The sequence below is a fragment of the Lottia gigantea genome (genome assembly GCF_000327385.1).
Source record: "Lottia gigantea unplaced genomic scaffold LOTGIsca_8, whole genome shotgun sequence".
NCBI lineage: Eukaryota > Metazoa > Mollusca > Gastropoda > Lottiidae > Lottia > Lottia gigantea.
This window is the reverse complement of record NW_008710662.1, coordinates 2,993,276-3,016,045: the sequence shown is the minus strand read 5'-3', so window position 1 is coordinate 3,016,045 and position 22,770 is coordinate 2,993,276. Positions and strand designations below refer to the sequence as shown.

General features: G+C 30.6%; 2 protein-coding genes across 2 annotated transcripts in view; both read left to right on the top strand.

Annotated features, from left to right (window-relative positions):
- The window catches only part of LOTGIDRAFT_229624 (hypothetical protein), a gene marked incomplete at its 5' end in the record, with an annotated part of 37,553 nt that extends 28,548 nt beyond the window's left edge, over nt 1–9,005 (top strand). The window contains 16 exons of the mRNA XM_009067008.1: nt 537–779; nt 1,023–1,140; nt 1,314–1,396; nt 1,793–2,043; nt 2,394–2,559; nt 2,929–3,105; nt 3,448–3,572; nt 3,726–3,804; nt 3,939–4,064; nt 5,460–5,558; nt 5,876–6,060; nt 6,454–6,566; nt 6,891–7,019; nt 7,380–7,430; nt 7,714–7,820; nt 8,166–9,005. Of these exons, the coding sequence (XP_009065256.1) occupies nt 537–779; nt 1,023–1,140; nt 1,314–1,396; nt 1,793–2,043; nt 2,394–2,559; nt 2,929–3,105; nt 3,448–3,572; nt 3,726–3,804; nt 3,939–4,064; nt 5,460–5,558; nt 5,876–6,060; nt 6,454–6,566; nt 6,891–7,019; nt 7,380–7,430; nt 7,714–7,820; nt 8,166–8,243 (2,130 nt within the window). The 3' untranslated portion in view covers nt 8,244–9,005. The remainder of the gene's footprint in view (nt 1–536; nt 780–1,022; nt 1,141–1,313; nt 1,397–1,792; nt 2,044–2,393; nt 2,560–2,928; nt 3,106–3,447; nt 3,573–3,725; nt 3,805–3,938; nt 4,065–5,459; nt 5,559–5,875; nt 6,061–6,453; nt 6,567–6,890; nt 7,020–7,379; nt 7,431–7,713; nt 7,821–8,165) is intronic.
- A 2,799-nt stretch (nt 9,006–11,804) lies between these two features.
- Nucleotides 11,805–19,612, top strand: LOTGIDRAFT_108357 (hypothetical protein; the record flags this gene model as incomplete). The annotated part of the gene is made up of 17 exons (XM_009067007.1): nt 11,805–12,194; nt 12,432–12,608; nt 12,857–12,957; nt 13,122–13,234; nt 13,541–13,712; nt 13,959–14,106; nt 14,410–14,505; nt 14,952–15,069; nt 15,374–15,495; nt 15,929–16,093; nt 16,439–16,673; nt 16,925–17,073; nt 17,382–17,539; nt 17,761–17,933; nt 18,112–18,219; nt 18,728–18,873; nt 19,517–19,612. 17 exons carry the CDS (start codon nt 11,805–11,807, stop codon nt 19,610–19,612), a joined length of 2,667 nt encoding a protein of 888 aa, XP_009065255.1.
- Between the last annotated feature and the right edge of the window lie 3,158 nt (nt 19,613–22,770).

Below are 22,770 nucleotides of genomic sequence, written 5' to 3'. Positions count from 1 at the left end.
TTTTTGGGAAGGGAGGGATTGACATGACAAAGATGAAAAAAATGGCTGCCAAGGATGAATGAATTTGCCTACAAAGATGAAATGAATTTGATGACATAGATGAAATGAATTTTCTGGCGTAAAATGAAATTTCCTACCATGTTTGATCGAATTTGCTGCCAGAGAAAAAAATAAATTTGCCGACATAATGTTATGAATTTGCTGCCAAAGATATAAATGACTCTGATGACATATAAATGAATTTGCTGCCAAAGATGAAATGAATTTGCTGACAAAGATGAAATGAATTTGCTGACATATATATGAAATGAATTTGCTGACATATATATGAAATGAATTTGCTGACATATATATGAAATGAATTTGCTGACATTATATGAAATGAATTTGCTGACATTATATGAAATGAATTTGCTGACATTATATGAAATGAATTTGCTGACATAGATGAAAGGGATGTATTGCTTACCCTATATCAGTTTTCATGATCATATATTCTTGATGGAATTATTGTATATGTCTATTTTTATCTTCAGAATGATAATATAGAAATTGTTGGAACTGTTAAAAGATTAGAGAAGAGATTTAATAGTTTATTACAACAGAAGAATATGAATGATATGCCTACTGGACAGATGTTATTGATGGGTTTTAATGGTTTATTTACAAGACTAGAGGATGAATTTAATATCTTGATGGAAGCTATAGATCACATTATTCTATTAGTACCAGAATCCTGGAAGAAAATTGATGCTGTCAGAGATGCTAAGGCATTGCAGGTAATTTGATTGGTAATGAATTCAATACAAGAGCCAGTAGGCTGCAATCTACCCCAAAACATAATATACTGTCGTTATGTTTGAAAAAATATAGATGTGCAAAAATAAGTTTGTAAAAAATAGAAGCAGAGGCACAAAGTATACCGCTTTTTTCATTGTCTACTGTTAGATAATATTGCCCCATTTCGCATCTATATACATAATTAATACAAAATATTCATGTAGTACTTACCATAATTTCAGCTGTCTTCATTTACCAGTGGAACTAGAAACTTACTGTCAGCCATATTTTTTGTAAGAAGACTTCAAGCCATGCAAGAATTCTTTCATATGGTGACACAATATGCTGCTGCTTTACAGGGTAAGATATTCATCCTGTCGTTTTTGACGTAAAATGTCTGAATTTTGTTGAAGTCTGAACTTTTCTCTGTTTGAATAATTCTCTCTAAATATTGTTCAACTTCAAAACTATCTCAAGACCACACTAAACTTTATATGATATTTATAGTAAAATACTAAAATTGTTAACTTTAGGACTAGATGTAGGTGTAAGTTATGATGATGATCAACTAGCAAAACCTGTAAAGAAATTTATAGCAGAATATGTGAGAAAACAGGTGAGCTAGGAAATGCTTTAGAACATGCTTGTTTTTCTTTCGCATAAGCATACTCATTCACATGAATGTGAGTGTCATTACTTGTACAGATACTTTTGTTAATGAAGCAATTAAAGCTATTGTGCTTTCATAAGATGAGAATTGTCAAACAAAATTTTTAAGCCTGTTTGTTTGGTATTGATATGCCATATTTCTTACAAGCTGCCACCACTAGTAGTGAAAAAGGAGAGCAATAGTCGAATGTAACCATACTTTCTCTGTTTTTGAAATTCATAAATTTGACTTGATTTAATCATGATAGCTTTAAAATCTTAGGTAATACCTAAATTGGCAACTTGAATATGCGCAATAAGATGTATTTGGAAGAGACTTGTGATAGTTTAATTTTTGTTACAGATAATTGGTTTTCCATCTCAGATATTGGGCTATTTAATGTGTGTATTGATAGATACATTAAGTCTCAATGTTTCGGCTGAGATTGAATCTAAAGATATTGGAGCTGAATCTAAAGTAGCATTAGATGAGTTATGTAAGAAAGGAGTTGATATATGTTTGAGAGATAATCAGTTTCAACATGTACATTTAATGCAAGCCACATCACTGACTACAGGTTATGATTCTGCATGGAGAAAACATGATTTAGCTAGGTATGTTACCAACAATTAAAGCATTATTTTGTCTTTAATGAAATTTTCACATTTAGCTCTGATAAAATAAAAATGAAACTAATGAAATTCACCGTTTCAACATTAGCAGACTCTCTATCAGTCACAAAACAAGGCCACCAATAAAGCAATTGTTACCAAGTGATTTCACATAATTCACTTCAGGGTATATGAAGTTTTATTGTATTCACACTCAGTGTTTAAAGGGTGAAGTATGTTATGAGGATAAAACCATTGTAGCCATGTTGAAGCTCAAGCTTGCTATAAAACATCCAAATAGTTCTGTTATTTGTATAAAGATGGAGAATTTCAAATTGTAAATTCTATTTCAGACGCTTAGATAGTAATATCAGATTATTACAGTCAACTATACAGAGAACAACATTACAACTAGCTAGATATCAGTGGTTACATGAAGATATATTTATACGCTCTGGTCGTCCTAGTAACCAATTACTAACACCTCATAGATCTACTATTATGTCAGATATTAGAAAGGTATACATTTACTGCATTTCTTTACTACCTACTACTTATAATTCTTTCTGATTGAATCTTGTAATAGTGATAGGCCCAAGTTTTTCTGGAATTACAGACGGTGGAAATGGTTCAAATAGAGCCAAAAGTACCCCTAAAACACTAACTAATCATCTCTTGAATCCTTTTATGTGGTTAACACAGAAACAATATTTTATTGAATAACTGCAAGAGATTTGGAAACAAGCTTATTATGTCATCCCTCTTTTGCACAACCATTCACAGTTTAAAATTTGAGAAAAATTAGTGACACTGACACTTGACACTGTTTGGAATTTGTTGAGTTTATATTTTTATAATAGTAACATATATGAATTAATATGAATACAGAGTATGCAGAGTTTATCAAGTGAAGAAAGTTTAGTATTACCTAGTGAAGAGAAATATTTTCAACATGAAGAGAGTATAGCTCAGAGATTACGCTGGGCAGCTGGAGCTAATCCTAATCTTAATCTCATACTCATACAATTTGAAGAGACTAGTCAACATAGAAAGACAATGTTAGCGGTAAGTGTGCTTTTTCTCATACAGTTAAAAAGTCAAAAGGATTTTCCTTCTGAAATTATTAAAAGTTACCAAAACAAAGACATATATTTTAACATCCTTTTTTACTCAAATACAGCTTTTTAGAATGAACCACTTTGAAATATTTGCAATGTAGAATGATTTATTGTTATTTAAATTACTTCTTTAAATGAAGAATTGATTGATATTGCAAACATTTCATGTACAAATTAATTGGTAGATGTTTTACATGAAAATGTTTCCGTGTCAAATAGGACTTGAAAGGCATTCGATTCTAAAGACGCTTTCCGTTGTTTGATCTAGATTATGTTATTATTTTAATAGGAAGAAAGAAAGAGATGTACAGATATTATTAATTGGTGTCAAGGTATATTACATTTTGAAGCATCGAGAACAAGAACATCAGAGGCTATTTCTTCTGATAATAACTTTCATACATTGATCAAGAGGTAAGACTTTATTTAATGTTACCCCCCCTCCCCCCTTTAATCTCCATGTTGATAATTTGCAAGCCCCATAAATATGTAATTAAGATCTATAACTACAACAATTTATTGTTTTCTGTAAGAGTTCATTATTTGAATTATACTTTTTTACTATAGGTGTATGGAATGTTGTGTTTTAATGGAAACATGTAATAGTTATGTAACACCACTTGAATTACAACTAGTTGAGAAAAAGGTTAGTTTTTTAATTCCGATTGCAATATTAATATAGCTCAATTTTTTCTAGAGTTAATTAAAAGTTAATATATAATCGGATATATTACATATTAAGGCAAATTAAATTACATTGTCATTTCAACTATTTTATAGCCTCTAAAGAAAGATGGTAAAGTTGATAATAAATGGTTAGAAGAATGTTTAGAAGTTATTGATGTTTCTACCACTGAGAATAAAACTAAACATGATAAAATGTTAGCACAGTTTAAAACACAGAAAGTAAGTTCTTAATCTTAATATCATGTCTTGTCTATGATTTGTAGATATCCTGTCATATTGATAATTTGTAGATATCCTGTCTTATTTATAATTTGTAGATATTCTGTCTTATTTATAATTTATAGATATCCTGTCATATTGATAATTTATAGATATCCTGTCCTATTTATAATTTATAGATATCCTGTCTTATTTATAATTTGTAGATATCCTGTCTTATTTATAATTTATAGATATCCTGTCATATTGATAATTTGTAGATATCCTGTCCTATTTATAATTTATAGATATCCTGTCTTATTTATAATTTGTAGATATCCTGTCTTATTTATAATTTATAGATATCCTGTCTTATTGATAATTTAAAGATATCCTGTCTTATTTATAATTTGTAGATATCCTGTATTATTTATAATTTATAGATATCCTGTCATATTGATAATTTGTAGATATTCTGTCTTATTTATAATTTATAGATATCCTGTCTTATTTATAATTTGTAGATATCCTGTCATATTGATAATTTATACATACCCTGTCATATTTATAATTTATAGATATCCTGTCATATTGATAATTTGTAGATATCTTGTCTTATTTATAATTTGTAGATATCCTGTCATATTGATAATTTGTAGATATTCTGTCTTATTTATAAATTGTATATATCCCGTCATATTGATAATTTATAGATATCCCTCCTTTTTTAAATAATTTGTAGATATTCTGTCTTATTTATAATTTATAGATATCCTGTCTTATTTATAATTTGTAGATATCCTGTCATATTGATAATTTGTAGATATCCTGTCTTATTTATAATTTGTAGATATCCTGTCATATTGATAATTTGTAGATATCCCGTCATATTTATAATATCCCGTCATATTTATAATTTGTAGATATCCCGTCATATTTATAATATCCCGTTATATTTATAATTTGTCGATAACCCGTCATATTTATAATATCCTGTTATATTTATAATTTGTAGATATCCTGTCTTATTTATAATTTATAGATATCCTGTCTTATTTATAATTTGTAGATATCCTGTCTTATTGATCATTTGTAGATATCCCGTCATATTTATAATTTGTAGATATCCTGTCTTATTTATAATTTGTAGATATCTTTATAATTTGTAGATATCCCGTCATATTTATGATTTGTAGATATCCTGTCTTATTTATAATTTGTAGATATCCTGTCATTTGTAGATATCCTGTCTTATTTATATCTCTTGGTATCATGTTACATTTTAAATTGTTTGATATCCTGTTAAATTAGTAATATCTGAGTTATTAGATCTAGATATTCTGCAATACATATAATTGAGGGATATCTTTTTATATTTGTACTTTATGGATTACCTAATTTACCTTTAATTTCTAGATATCTTGTCAAGATAAAGTGAATGATATTAAAGCTATATTAAGTAGTCATCATAAATTGATGTCAGATATTAGATCAATTCTAAAATCACTGGCCAAGGTAAGGAAACAAGCAATATTTATCTTTCTTTTTATCATTGTAATGTCCTAAACAAAGGCTTGTGTAATTTTATTTTCACACTGTGCAATCTTCAGTCTGAGCACCTATGCACACATGTTTAAACAAACCATCTGTAATTGACTCAAAGTGCAAACTCAAGAACATGTTCTACTTACAAAATACAATAGTGACACAAGATGAAAAAGAACAGTTCTGAAGATCGCACAACGTGAAACTCTGAGTAACAACATGTTTCAGGTTTTATTAAGGTTATATTGTCCTATAGCATATATAGTTTTTGATAATATAACTTACAGCAAGAAGAGACAGAATATGGTGAAGTTATTACAGAGGGTGGTATTAGACAATATCTAGTACAATATAAGACATTCTCTGAGAGTTTATCACTGGTATTAAAAGGTATTATACAAGATGAGGAGGATAGAGAGAATATGAAACAATCTAGAGTTGTGATGACTGAATTATTGACAGAAATACCCCAGTAAGTTTCTACTTAATGATATTGATTAATCCTTTGTTGAAAATATGATATTAGGTAAACAATGAAAAACTCTTTTAAATGCATAACAATATAGTTGGTCTCATTGTGTGATATCTCACTTAAAGAAGATGTAACTCAATGTAAATAATCATTCATAGGTGTTGAACATTTACTTCAAAGAAAAAAAGTAACAGAAATGAATGGTTCAATGTAATTTCTTTTTAACAACTTGAATTGTGATTATTATGGTTTTGTATTATGGAACTTTATAACATCCTTATCCTTCAGATTTATTTAGCAAAAACTTTTATAGGTGATCTGCATATGAAATTGAAATTAAGCTCCCCTCTCAAAGGGCAATGCTTTTGAACTAAAATACTTTTTGTTTTACAGGATATATGACAATTTGATTGATTTAGCTCCACCATTGATAACTTTGGTTGATAAAGATATATGTGAGTTTATTTTAAGATTTTTGTTTAAATGTGTTGGTTCTGTCTGCATAGGTTTGTTCTTTACAGAAAGTCTGTAAACAATAAGTCATAATGTTTATAGTCAGTTTGTCAAGGGCTATTATTTGCTGATTATAAACCAATCAAATTGCTGCATTCCATGATACAAGAAAGGTGGCTATCCAAGACAAAGTTCATAATAGCTTGAAATTGGGAATATGTGTGAAAGTGAAGCTGACTGCATGGTTAAGATAATCAACATATTCACTGTGCTTGTTAAAATACCAACAAACATGATGTACACCTTGCACCTAATAGATTTTGAAATCAGTTATGTAGTGTTATCCGAGGTCTTAATGTGATGTTATTCCATTCTAGCTACTAAGAAGATAAAAGAAAGTGATGGTGTAGCAAGTCCAGGTAGAAAGCCTTCTTCATTCTATAAAGATACAGTAGCATCAACCCCACCCAACAGTTCTCAAAATATACCTTCTAAACTACAGAGTAGTAAGTTTTCAAATTGTTTTTTTTTATAGTCATTTAAAGATGGTAAGAAAAATAAGGTTGCAGACACTGGAAAAAGTTGATTGTGACAATCAAATACACTCTAAATAAAACAAATATGTGATTTTTGTAGTCTCTATTGTATTCTCAAACAAACCAGACTGCTTTTTGGCAATACCAAGGTTGTGTACAAACCAATTTACTGCCGTCTACCATGATTTCAATTTTTATTAATTGTATTTAAGCAAATAAGTTGTTCTCTCATTTGATCAGTTTGAAATTGGAAAACCATTGTTTAATTATTATTTATTATATGGTTGTTTTGAGTTCATTGCTTGAAATGATGTTATTTATTTCTTGCAGCCCCTGTTGTAAAGAAAGATAAAATTGCCAGAGATCCCAGGACAGGAAAAGGTAGGGTATTAATGATTCTCGTAAATTTATACTCAGTATTTAATCAAAGTTGAATAACAGCAATTTTTCATTTCATATTTGTCTGTCTCTTAGAAATTTAAGATATCAGTTTTCAGCTATCAGTGAATTTATTCTCCAAAACTAAGAAAAACTTGGCTAATAAAACGAAATTTTAAATTGCTTTGTGATTGACTAGATGACTAGAATACTAACATAATCTAGTTAAGTTATTGAGAAGAAGACCCTAGGTAAGATTTAAAACTAAGATATGATATATTTCTAGCTATACAAGAAAGAAATACGTATGCAGTAGGTGTATGGAGAAGAGTTAAGATGAAATTAGATGGTAGAGATCCTGATATTAATAAACGTCTATCAGTAGCTGAACAGGTATATACAAATTATTATCAGTTTAGAAACAGTTATTTAAGGTTAATCTAAGAACAGTCCAAAAGTCTCTTATAAGAGAAATAAAGCATATAGTAATAGTGATACTGTAGTTGGTGAAATGTTCTATATCTGTAGTAAACAATAAGTAATTTAGTAATAATTTTTAAATCAACACATGTGATATATAGCACCAGTCGTCATGGAAGTGAATCATTTCCTTATGAACAAGAGTGGATGGACAAGCAAAATGTATAAATGACCTTCAAAAGGTTGTATGTAACATGGCATCCCAACTTGGTGAAATACTGAATATAGATATTATTATTACTATTATTATTTTTTCAGGTTGATTATGTTATAAAAGATGCCACTAATATTGAAAACCTGGCCCTACTGTATGAAGGGTGGACGCCATGGGTGTGAAAAATTATGCCACAAGTCTTGGCTCACTCAATCTCCATGCCTTCCTCGTCAAGCGTGTATCTACAATAACGCTTATTACAGGAAAGCAATAACAAAATTACCAGAAGGAAGACCACGTAGCGGCACTGTCCGTCACATGATGAAAAAAGCTAAGATCAACGCTCTCGGGCCCGGCCGGTGGGCCTATGAAATGAGAGTGCTTGCTTTTTTGTGCGAGGTCTTTTCTAAGCATCCTTAAGGAAGGATGATTATGACAAGCGTAACTAAAGAGTTGTAGTAGAAATAAACTACAGTATAATATATGGATGATGAAGATGCTGTCAATTACCCAATAAGATTGTAGAGTTTTATAGATTGATAACACCTAGCTTTGATTTGATAGTTCAATAGAAATAAGGGGTAATATTGTATGTAAGTAATATAAAAATGTTTTTTTCACATGTGTATATAATTTTCATGCAAACGTTATCTAAAATTATAATGTAAATTACTTTAAACTAAAAAAAATATATGTGGTCGATTATTCATTCAATGGTCTTGCAGTTATTTTCATTGTTGTGTATTTTTTATTTAATTCCTAGTAATTATAACCTATATTTCAATATTACAATAAATAAAGCTAGAAATATTAGCTCTATCTATATATGTGGTGAATAGAAATACTATATAGATTTGTATTCATCATATATTATAGTCACAGTTTTACTAGATGTATTATTTATGTTATGTAACAGTGGTCAAATAAATTAAATTAGTTCACAACTGTGTTGTCATATATATTTAAGACACTTGGATACCTACACTGGGGTACTAGCGAGGTGTCAGGGAGTACTAAAAAGCTTCTGAGGGAAGTTTCGAAACGTATCTTTGTTTAATAGTCGCTGGGTATTTGAAACTCTCTATCGAAAGTGCTTAACTTTTAAGAGTTTGGTCGTGATCGTTTACCAGTGTAACCGGTTCACTCTAAAGCTCTCATTAAGTCATTCGTTATTCTTGTGGACGCGGGTACCGGGAGATAGGTTACAAAATCAAACCTATTCAAAATGTAACCCGTTCACTGTAAAAATCTCAGTAAGTTATTGGTTCTTATGGTGGACATGGGTATCGAGGATAGGGTTTAAAATGTAACGTGCTCTCATGAAAGTTATGGGTTATTTTGGTGGACGCGGGTACCGGGAGATAGTGTATAAACTGTAACCCGTTCACTGTAAAGATCTCAGTAAGTTATAGATTCTTCTGGTCAACGCGGGTACCGAGGATAGGGTTTAAAGTGTAACTTGTTCCCAGTAAAGCTCTCCAAGTTATTGGTTCTTTTGGCAACTTTTTCCTGTAAAGCCTTCAGTAAGTTATGGGTTCTTCTGGTGGACGCCGAAGCGTATATGTATTTTTCGCGGTATAGCTCTCATTGGGGTTCCAGGAGATAGTTTATAATATAAAAACATTTTCATTGTATAGCTCTCACTGAGTCCTTGGGCATTATCCAAAAATATAATCTTGCTCAAATTTATTTTGAGTTTGAAATCTAAATTATTCGTATTGATGGCACTTCCATCTATTTGGAAGTTTATTAAGAATAGTCTGAATTTTTGGCTCGTGAAATATAAATCAAACTGTGCTGTGATTTCTCTTAAATTCGTTCTTTTTATTTACAATATCTCTATGCCCGGCACGACAGAAATACTTGAAAGTTTGTGAAAACTTGATATGTAAACAACCATAGCTGGAATCATCTGAACTCAAATTTTCTGAAAGTTTGACAAGAAAAGATTAATGATATCAAATCGTTTGTCAAGTTTTAATCCGATCGGATTTTAGAAGGTTTAAAACTTCAGAGTTTAGAAGCTCAGCTCAGCTCAGATTCCAACGTCCCAACCGACCGAGGTACTACAATATTACAGTACCCTTAAGCTCTAAGTCTGAGAAGACCCAGATAATATCCCAGAAGTTAAAGTGTTATGTCGTTAAACCAAAGTTTCTAGACATCTCTGTTGTCAAACCATTGGAGTTTTGGTTCCCCACACTTGCCTGATCTCAGGTGAAGGGGTAGACCTACCAGGTAATATTATTGTTTGTGCAGGGGTTAAAACTCCTTGTTTGGGGGTATGAAAAGTCTAATACTCAATATAATATCTTTTAAATGTCTTTTCGACATTGAATATATTGTAGATCTAATTCACTTCTAATGATTTTCTTATATTTCAAGTAATGTCAGTATCCAATAAAACACAGATTACACATTTAACGGTACCCTAGTGAAAATCAAGTCACACCCTTTCACCGATTTTGATTCAAAGACCTATAGCTGGATAGTTGAATGTCATTACTTATAGAGAGCTATAAAATATTTATAATGGATAATTAATTGATCTCGTGCTAATATAATACTATGTATTATACTAACAGATGTAAAACTACCGTTTATCTTACGAGCATTATTGATCATAACGACCAGCTACTGTGTCACGTGACGTCTACAAATTACCAATTCCAATTACAGCTGAAATCGAGGCTCAGTGCTTTAATGTAATGGAATCGACGATAAACAGAAGTAAAAATGTAAAAGGTAGGAATTTTTGTCAGTGTTGATATCTTTCTCTGAAAATGTGTCTGTTTTCTTTGGATTCTGCCTTGCAGGCAGATCCATATATAGCATGGAGTTAAATGGAACATTGTTGAAATTAAGATATGAGAAGAGGGATGAGTCTCTAAGTATTCCAAGAATTATTGAATGGCATGATAAAATATAATAGTCTATTACATGTTTAAAATCAATAAAGTTTAAGGAATATACATGTATAGTGCTGATAAACGATGTTATGAAATAACATTTAAGTGATTCTTTAAAATAAGATTGTTGCAGTGCTATTTTATTTGGAAGGTTTGAGAGTCTCAAAGTCTGACTGAATTTCTGAAACATCTAAAAGAGAAATTTAAACTCTTTGGAGTCTTGGTTCCTAACCAAAATGATGATGGGAAACGTTAGGTGAAGGGCAAAGCAGAGGCCACAAAAAAATCGAGGGGACTTACAGGCCAGGTAAAATGATAAATTTGAAAGGGGAGCCTAACCAGGGCAACCTGTGACCCTCTGCAGAAACACCACTGTTGGTTCCTTTTAACCTACAATTTGCAGTGGCTATACAAGGGGGAAGTATTTGCCTTGATCCCTAAAAAAAGGGTTTCTTGTACCCCCAATTTTACCTCCACTTACCTCATTTCTTTAAGAATGCAACAAATAAATTCTATTTTTCAAAATCTTGTTGAGCTGCCACAATTTGAATCTGAACCTTGGCATTGTCCCCCATTATGTCAATCTGTCCACTTTTGGTACCCCCAGTCTTGAGAGGCTTGGCAATGCCAATGCATCCTAGATCAATCAAGATGAAAATGAAAAGCATTGTAAGTTCTCAGCCTCATCTAATGATTCATAGAAACACCACTGTCTTAGACCAACTTCATTGGAGATGACCTCAGTCATTCACTAAGATTTGATTTAATTTTCATGGAATATGTCATTTGTATCATTTCAGATTGATTATAATTTTTGAGTGAAAAAGAATTAAAATGGATACAAGCAGTCAATTTAGATGGTTTCTGACTTTGATTTTGATTGGAACTGTAAACCAAGTATTCTCTAAGCCATTCAGTGTTACTATAGGAGCTGCATTAAGCTCGGAACATCATCAAGATATATTTCGTCAAGCAGTCGCTGCATTAAATCGTCACATTTCACCTGATGTGGTGTTCAATTCGACTTCCATATTAATGGATGCCAACCCTATACGGTCTGCTCTAGATGTTTGTGATAAACTGTTACCACAGAATATATTTGCTGTAATAGCTAGTCATCCTAACTCTAGTAACCAATCACCAATATCAGTGTCCTATACTTGTGGTTTTTATAATATTCCTGTTATTGGTATTACAGCAAGAGATAGTGCTTTCTCTGATCAGGTACTGTAAGCAAAGTCTTTGTACAATTTCAGAAAACAGGCTTTATTACCTGACAAAACAACCAAGTTAAACCCAATACCAGTAGCAGGAATTTTGCATTGAAATTATCTTCACAATTGCAAAATTCAAATAAGTCCACATATCCCCGTCTTTTTGAGAAGCACAGATCTGATTCTCTCTCACATAGTTCCAGTACTGAATTCAATATCATTTTACTTACAATTGTCATATTTTCAGAATGTTCACTCAACATTTTTACGAACTGTACCGCCATTTGCTCACCAAGCAGATGTATGGGTATCATTGTTACAGTATTTTAAATGGTCACAAGTTGTATTGATAGTTGGAACTGATGAAGAAGGGAGAAGTATATTGAGTCGATTCCAAACAGTGGCTGAACCATTAAAGATAACAGTAAGTTTGATTTCCAGTATTAGACCTATATATTTATTAATTATGAATATATACCCATAAAGAAAGACTTGGTTGTCCATTGTCCAAGTAAAAGCACATTGCCTTTACATCTCTATAGAATAACTCAGTTGCTTTTGATAATAAAAATTTTTAAGGAGAAAGCAAACATTAGAGTTAATTGATATGCAGGTATTCCTTTAATTTAACAAAAGGAAATGATTTTTTAGTTTTTATCCTTTTTATTATAGATTGAAAAGGTGGTGAAATACATTCCAGGAGAGTCGAACTATACTGGATCATTATTAAACTTATATTCTGCTCAAGCTAGAGTTATATTGATGTCAGCTTCGTAAGTTAAATTATATTGTGATATTATAGCTCAAATTGATCTCAAATTATCAAAATTTCCCCAAAACTTAATATTGATAAAGGTATTTGAAATTTGAAATTGATTTTCCCATAAGAGTTTGTATCAGGAATACAAGTTTTTTCTTTTTCTAATGTTTACTGTAGATTGGAAGATGCCGAACAGCTCTATACAGATGCCAACAATTTGAGGCTCACTGGAGAAGACTTTGCCTGGATTGTCACTGAACAAGCCTTTTCAGCATTAAGTGCACCCATAGGTGACATACTTTTTTTTAATTTCTGTACATAAAAGATACAAATTCATTTCAAGGTACTTTTTACATGTCCATGGACTATGAGAGCAAATCATACATTAGTTGCAAAGTTTATAAGGAATTCCTGACAAGTACATGAACATAGACATTTATAAAAACATAATGTGTAACTTAAAATAACATGCAATACAAGTCAAACCGCACACATGCCTAGGACCTTTATGGTCATCTTCACAAATGATTGTGTTTCAATTATTGTTTAGGTAGTTTTAAGGGAATATTTATTACTTAATCAGTTCATTATTTTAGGTTTAATTGGATTACATCTTATTAATGGTAGTAATGAAGATGCTCATATTCGTGATAGTGTATCAATATTAGGACATGGTTTTGAGAAGATAATAAAAGAACATAATATTACTAAACCACCATCTCAATGTCAAGATATCAGTAAATGGCAGGATGGTAATAGAGTCATGCAGTAAGTTTCATACATAATTCTTTCTTTTAATTCAAGTGAAAAATATTAAGAAATATATGACACATAAGTTCTGGTTATTTGGTGTAATTGTTTTAATCAGAAAAAAATGTGAAAATAGCTTGCAAATAAATTGTAGAAAACTTGTTTCTCATAATTGCTAGACCGAATTCTCTTTTTATAAATTGTAAAAATTGCTTGTTATTTTTCCCTTTTATTGAAAACAAATTTGATTCTATCAATTTTCAGATACCTACGTAAAACTAAACTAGATCACGGTGAAACAGGACATGTTAGTTTTAATGATAGAGGTGATAGAATGAATCCTGTTTATGAAATACAGAATATTAATATGGATAATAAAGTGTTTGCTATTGGTCTGTATGGTAGTGTTAAGGTAAGCCATTTCATGCTCTCTAAACAAGGTCATATGTTCTGTAGTAAATTTTGTGTTAGTTGAAATATCAGCTTTAAAATATTACTGATAGTCTTGGTATCTCTATTATGATGAAGATGTTCTGGTACACATGCGCACATTTGAAATTTGTATATACTGAGGGTAATTTTAAGCCAGAATTTTTGGCATTTGAAATGAAATACCTGTACATGAAAGTGTAATTTTATTACTTTCATTTCTACATAAAAGAATTTATTTACCTTTTTTGACTCTTATAAGCATTTATTTATTGTGTGTTTGTAGAATATATCTGAACAGTTAAGAATGATGGGTGAAATAACATGGCCTGGTGGAGTAACAGTACAACCTAAAGGACAGAAAATCTCCAGAAATCTTACAGTATGTATTATTTAATGTATATAGCTAACAGATTGAAAACAATTGGTCATATTGATCTCTGTGGTTAAATTCACCACTATTGGTCTATATTCTGAAAGAAATTTTTACAGATTATTTCAATCATGGCTATTTCTACATTTTCTAGAATAATAGCAGGAGCAACATCAGCAGGTTCATTCAAGTAAATGTTCCCATAAACTGTCAACGGATCATGATAAGTAGTCTGTGACACATGGAACCTCTGTTTATTGCCCATAAAAAAAAACCAAGACACTTTTTAGAAGCCAGCACATCTGAATATAAAATATTGGTTGAAAAAATTGATATCTCTGTCTTTATCAGGTTGAAGACCTAGATCTTTGGGTTTGTGAGCAACATATTTACCTCAATCCTAAAAGAGGAATAAGAAAGGAATATTATAACTGATTATAAAATTGTTATTATAGGTTGTAACTATAGCTGAGAAACCATTTGTTGATGTACTTGTTTTAGAACCTGGTGAGAAGTGTCAGTATGATGATAAAATGAGGACCTTTCCATGTGCTCATTTAAATACTACAACAGGTATTTATTATAAAGTTTTGGGTTCCTCTTCTTTGGATTGCTCTGAAATACTCAAAACTGGAATTTCTTCATTGTAATTAAGAGTTATTGCCAATTTTTTGTCTGTATACAAAATTTATAGATCATAGGTATCCATTATCAAACATTTCACAAAATGAGAATCAAAATTTAGAGAAATTGATTTTCAAATATTTTGATGTCAAATTCAATGTTCAAAGTCAATAATACCAGTACTGAAGTTGTTTTCTCACATGCATTAAAAAAATTGTTTAGCACTTAATTATTTAAAAATGTCTTTAAGGAGAGACAACTATGCATTGTTGTAGTGGTTATTGTATGGATATGTTAGATGAAATATCCAAAATTGTGAATTTTACATTAACTATACATTTGAGTACAGATGGTCTGTTTGGCTCTTTTGAGAGAGTAAGTTTTAATATAATTCTGTTTCCAAATATTTTAAATCATTTTGCAAGATGATAGTGAATAATTCTGACCATATCATCAATCATTACCTATACTGTTTTTCTTGCCTCGTGGAGACTTGTGTTTTCAAGTAGGGAAGTAGTATTTGATGGTGCTCTGTGGGAAACTCAGATAGAGTACCACAAAGATTCAAAGTTTTACAAATGAAGCATTTAAATGATTAATCAAATTAACATTGATATTAAAGGACAAAACATCAAATAACTTACTGTAAATATGTATCCCTCTTCAATAAAAAACTTTATCACCAGCATGGCAATTCATGATAATTAACTCTTCTGGAAAACTTATGATGCTACTCTACGACTTGACTTGTCATCTAGACATCATAGTTGATAATGATTGGTAATTGATTGTTTGTATGATATTACAGCATAATGGTACTAAACAGAGACATTGGAATGGTATGATAGGTGAATTGTTATCTAATAAAGCTGATCTAATAGTTGCTCCATTGACTATTAATCCTGAACGAGCTAAAGTTATAGATTTTACTAAACCATTTAAATATCAAGGTTTAACAATACTTGTCAAGAAGGTATGGATGATATATTTGTTTTGATCATGAGAAAACAAACTAAGTGGTGTAGACTATAGAATATATGTAGAGTTGTTATTTTGGTGGGTAATCTATTTGAAATCCAATGAATTGTATAAAAATATAGCTCTTTTTAAGCCAATTTCTTGTAGACTATTAAGTTTATATTTTTTTATCTGATTTTTGTGATGTTTGAAAATTTTTTTGGATAAAATCATTCTATGTTTTTCCACTTTTTCAATTGGATGTTGATGTAAACCAAATTATCACACTTCAAAAATATTTATATCTAAATTTATGGATAAATTTAGAATTGTAGCTCATATGACATAATTTATATTCCAGACCACTAAAGATTCAAGTTTGGCATCATTCTTACAACCATTTCAAGATACATTATGGATATTGGTAGGATTGTCTGTACATGTGGTAGCTCTAGTATTATATTTACTAGATAGATTTAGTCCCTTTGGTAGATTTAAACTGGCTAAAAGTGAAGATACAGAAGAAGATGCCTTGAACCTATCTAGTGCTATGTGGTTTGCTTGGGGTGTCTTGTTGAACAGTGGTATTGGAGAGGGTAAGTGCTACAAGAGAAGCCTTTTTTTTACATCATTGATGATATCATAATATATAAATGTACCATGTTGTTTCATCAGTTTTCACATCATGACATTAGATATGAAAATCTAGAATAACTTTTGGGACGATATCACATCATTTCCTTAAACCTTAGTCAGACAAGTCAGATACCTTAACAGTCAAATGAGACTCAACTGGTCAATAGAGACCTTGAATAATGACATTATTTTGATTAATCAATCATTATAGGTACACCAAGAAGTTTCAGTGCTAGAGTATTAGGAATGGTATGGGCTGGATTTGCTATGATCATAGTAGCTTCATATACTGCTAACTTAGCTGCCTTTTTGGTGTTAGATAGGCCTGAAGCTTCTATATCTGGTATTGATGATCCTAGGGTAAGATTTGTGTTCCAATTCTTTTCTTATTCCAAACATACATGAAACTGTTCCATTGTTTTGTCGTTTTTAGATCCCTTCAATCATGCCTGAAATGAAGTTCAAAATCAAAATTCAATTAAATTTTCTTAAAAAGAAGTCGGAAAACCTAATACTGTACACTATTAGCTAGAATATGAGACAATGAACCGAAGACCTGTGGGCTACAGGCCTTGCATGCTTTAGATCCATCAATTGTCCATTGTCATCAGCTCAATTTAGAGCAGAAAAATAAAACATAAAACATTTAATTTATTTTTTCATTTTAGTTGAGAAATCCTAATGATAAGTATCACTATGCTACTGTTAAAGGTAGTGCTGTAGAGATGTATTTTAAAAGACAAGTTGAACTATCTACTATGTATAGAACAATGGAGAATAAGAATTATCAAACAGCAGAAGAAGCTATTGAAGCTATTCGACAAGAGTAAATTTTTCTTACATTTTCATCATTTTAGTTGATAAAAGATTAATATGACCATAATATGATCTAAACAGAAACAAATTGGTGTTGAGAAATTTTCCAAGATGACACAGGGCTCACTGCAGAAAGTGATGTGATTCAAGATTTTTCAATTTGAGGCATCTGATTGCCTGGCAGACATGTTAATAAAGTGTAAAAAGTAATTGGTGTACACATTTTTTCAGGAGTCTGCAAGCATTTATTTGGGATTCACCAAGATTAGAATATGAAGCTGCTAGAGATTGTAATCTAGTGACTGCTGGTGAATTATTTGGAAGATCTGGGTTAGGTATTGGTTTACAGAAAAACAGTCCCTGGACACAAGAAGTTTCATTAGCCATTCTTAAACTCCATGAAAGTAAGATATGAATTTTGAATTGTATATCTATATGAGACTATATTCCAAAATCCACAGTATATATTTCAATACTACAATACTTATGATAAGCAATATAAGATGGAGTATTTGACTAATTGTTACTGTTGAAAGAGAGTTATAGAATAAATATTTTTTCATTTAAATGTATATTAAATAGAGGGTTTTATGGAGAAGTTAGATAATGAATGGATATTAGCTGAGAGTTCATCTGCCTGTCCTGAAAGTAATTCAGCTCCAGCTACACTTGGTTTAACTAATATGGCAGGTATGTTTAGCTACTGATTTTCAGTTTAAAATATTTATTGCCAAAACTGTAGACATGTACAATTCTTATGCCACAACCAGTGCTATTGAGAGTTAGCCCTGTGTTGTTTTTCAATCCCTGTCACTTGTACACAGCAATTTTCAAATTACTGATCTCCAAGCATGAGTAACTAAAATCTGTTGACTGAAAAGTAATGGTTTATCAGTTGGAAGCAAAATGCTTAGATGGTCCACCACCTAATGAATTTAACCAGATTATCTGTACCCACTTACAACTTTTTGAAAAACTTAGATTAAAACTTATGATCAATTTTTTACAAAACAAGCCATTTATATTATAAGATTCCAACAATGTTACAACAGAGCCACAACTTGTCTTCAGAGTAATGACATCAATATGATGATATTCTTGAGCACTCAACATCCTTGTCATCTTTGCTGAACTGATACTTACCTATGTAGGCCTATGTAATATTAGAATTGAGAGTATATTATTTGTATATTACAAGGTGTATTTATGATGGTAGCTGGTGGTATAGTTGCTGGGGTATTATTGATATTTGTTGAAATAGCTTATAAACGTCATCGTGGTTTGAAAGAAAAAGAATTAGAACTAGCCAGAAATGCTGCTGATAGGTGGAGAGGCAATATTGAGGTTTGTTTTTTCTCTTTTAATGTCTTGTTATTTCAAGGAATTTTTCTTTTAGGTGTTGTTTTGTCAGTACTGTTATGTTGCGCTCAGAGTCTTTTTTATAGAAGCAATTCATAAGCCATCATTATGTGTGGACCAATTGTGTCTTCTGCCATTTTACTGGTCTATCTTCATGAATATGAAATTGTTCACTTATTGTGTCAAGTATCAAATTTAGTGTAAACATATCATGTCCTATGAGTATCCTGAATTTTTGAGGCCATTATTCCAAAGTGTAGGTATCCAAAAACAAAAAAATATTTGCCCATGAAATTATGATTTTAAGAATCTTTGTTTACTTATGATTTAATCAAAATTTGTTTAGAATTACGATGGTGGTTTAACTATGAAAAGATTGACAACCTTGTATTCAATCCTGATACAGAACATGTTTTGAATGCATTTTTATGTAGCCTACAGTACATCTAATGTGCTTTGTCAAGTTTTTTTCTTCAGTTTTTTTCTTTCTGTTTAAGTATTATATGAATCAGTTATTTATTGTCAAGTTCCAGAAAAACAACATGTTATATTGTATAATTTTGTTTTTATGTTTAATGTTTTTTCTATACCTTTTCTCTTTTGCCTCAATGTTTGGTTGGATTGTCAGAAACGGAAAAAGTTGCGAGCAACATGGCAATTTCTTCATTCATTAAATGATGGAACATCACCACCCTATCCTGCAGGTGGTGTGAACTTTGTCTAATATTCTACTGCTGTAGATCAACCCAAAGCTTGGTAAACATTCAAATATTGCATTAGATTGATATATCAAGGTTTTTTCCTGCACTAACCAGAAATCTGCATTTAGATGATAATATTTTAATTATATAGTTCACTAACTTAGAGAAACTTTTAAACCTTCATCAATAACTAGTTTCACTTTAATTATATTACTATCCATCCTTTCCTATTCATCTGTTTAAATCAACAGAACTATTTAGATATTTCAACCCAATTTATCCATTCTAAATCATTTTAAGTTTTATATGCATTGGTTATATCTAAAATTTCATCTGTTCTAAAGCTTTGAAATATTTTCTCTTTCAAGACAAATTCCAAAGGTATAGACTTGAATAATAAGTCATATAACTTATCAACTTTTTACTGATTAAAACTGATCTTTTGTACTATTGCACCAAATGAATTGATTTTACTATGTACATTAAAATGAGTGGGCTACAAAAAAATGTTCAGGATGAAAAAAAAAGGTTTCAACACAAAGTTTGTGCAAATGATAAGATTGAGATTTTAATTAGGTCTACTAGCAAATTTTTGCTGAAATGATTGGGAAGTTGCTAACAAAATCTGGGAGAAACCTTGAATATGTGCATTAAATAGAGATGATAGTAAAAAATTGCAACATAATACTAGACTTAGTCTTACACTGCTGGCAATTACTAATCATTTATCTTCTTTGTGCTTCATTTGCTTTGTAGCATGCTTATTATTATTGTCTTTATTAGTGTTTTCTGCCAGACAGCTTTGCTTAATTCCCCTTTACGTTTTCTGTAGTTTAAATAGTTTCTCATTTTCCATGAATAAATTTTTTGACAATATTAGAAAACACCCTTAGAAAATAGAGGTCTCGAAAACTTTTGATCTACAATCAGAACATTTCATTAGATTATTTTTGACAATTGTAAAGTAAAGAAAAAGCAAATTCAAAAATGCTGTAATATTTAATTTACCTGTATATATCATGTGATTTGAGAAACTAGCATAAAAAGATATGAAATTGTCTTGAGTGTGCTATTTATGTATAGATGCTTCAATATATAGATTGTTATCAGACTCTTGCTTAAAAAAGTCTGAAGAGGATTACAACTGTCAACTGAAGGGTCACAAGCCATGAAAGAAATCCATCATCTAACCCTTAAATTAGCAGAATGCATATGTGGATGTGTCTTTTAGCAATATCAACATTTTTCAAACATTTTTTGTCCAATATTTAGTTGAGAGATAAGTTCATTATTGACAAATTATAATTAATGACGGTCAAAAGGGTTAGATGGCCGATTCATTTCAACAGCTCAAAACAACTGAGTGTGTTATTGATAGTTCTTTCTCATTCAAGTTAGCTCTCGATGGGGTGTTTCAATAGTGCTAGTCTTGACTTTAAAAGAAGAAGAGAAGCTCCATGTTTAAGAATAGATAACTAAATGAGCTATAATTAGTACAGATGTTGACTGGACGTATCCTATAATTCAGTATTTTTATAATCTCTGTGCTCTTTTTACACATAAATACTATTAATATAAATTAAACTTATTAAATAAACTTACATTGAGAAAAATAAATTCTAGTTTACTTTCAATAATAAATCAGACATATTTGATCAATTCAGGAATAATTCAAGCCAATTGAGCTCATTAAAAACCATTTTGGTTATTTTTTATTTATTTCAGAAACGGAGAACTCTACGACAGACATTACAAAAACAAAGAGAAGAACAGATGCAGTCAAATGCAGTAAGAAAATCCCCAACTCCCCCTATCAGAGCAAACAGCTCGCCAATACGTCGATCATCATTTAATGAAGCTATGGGTCAGAAAGTAATTCCTCAAACTAACTATACCCCAACTCATTCCTGTCCACGATCAGGACGTACTGTCACATGGCATAATCCTGCCCATAATGCTGACTATAACATAATTTAGATAGATTATATTGAGGATCCATTATAATTTTGAATCAAAGTTTTAAAAAAGGACCCTTTAGCCTGCTGTTAGTCTTTTTACATTCTTATCTTCCAATGTTATTTTTAGATCTAGGTCCAATGATATCTGGATATTTTTGTTTTTAATTTATTTTGAAATAATTGTTCTTGAATGGTTTGATAGAGAAAGAGAGAAATATATTATATATGGCCTTTGAAATAATTTTCTAAGTGACAAAAAATATAGAATTCTTTGAAACGTCTCAATGTTTGTCTTCCTAGGCTCATTTTTGACTTAATGAGTTGTTATTTACCAAATATACTACTACTTTTTTTTTGTTGATATATGATTATTATTTCGGTGCAATAGTTGTTTTGTATTTTTAACTTTTTAAAAGTTTTTGTATTTACATTTCAAATACAATATTCCTATACTTTGTTACATTTATTTCATGTTACTCTACATTCTTATCTAATTTGATTGTGTCCATTTCCCTTCTTTTTGTTATGCCAATAACCAGAGAGATTACACAATCCCGGATTATCTGATAATAGACCCCTTTTAACCTTATTGCCAAGAAATGAAATAAATAAGATTTTTACATCCTACTTTTCTGCACCTTATTGGAAAGTAAAAAAAAATAAATGTGTATATGTCAACAGTTTGCTTATTATTGTTAATGTTAGTGTCTTCAGTGGTTACTTTCATTATTAAGAAACATTGGTACTGTTTTAACAATTGATTGTTAAGTTGTTCGTCCTTTATATAAATGAAAATGAAAATAAACATTTCATTAAACAAATGTATTCTATGAAAATCCAGAGCCTTATCTTGCCATATCAACATAACCCTTCTAAACACTATCAGCTGTTGTACCAGCAAAAATGATAGTGATACCACTTGTCTTATAGTATCTTATCTTATATAATTTTATACTTATTATGAAACTTTGGGTTAAAAGTTAGTTAAAGTGAATTAAAATAGGGCAATATATTTTGTTCATTTATGTTATTTATGGCTCAAACATGAGGACCATCAGCATTAAACATGTGTTATAAATCTGACCACAAATTCATCATTTTCATTAATACTAAAAATAAGCTCAGCATGTGGACCAGTTTTCCTTGTCAATGTAAACTTACTCTAGTGGAGAGACTTGACAGATAAGAAGTTATAAATACTAATAAAACAATGAGTGCTATAT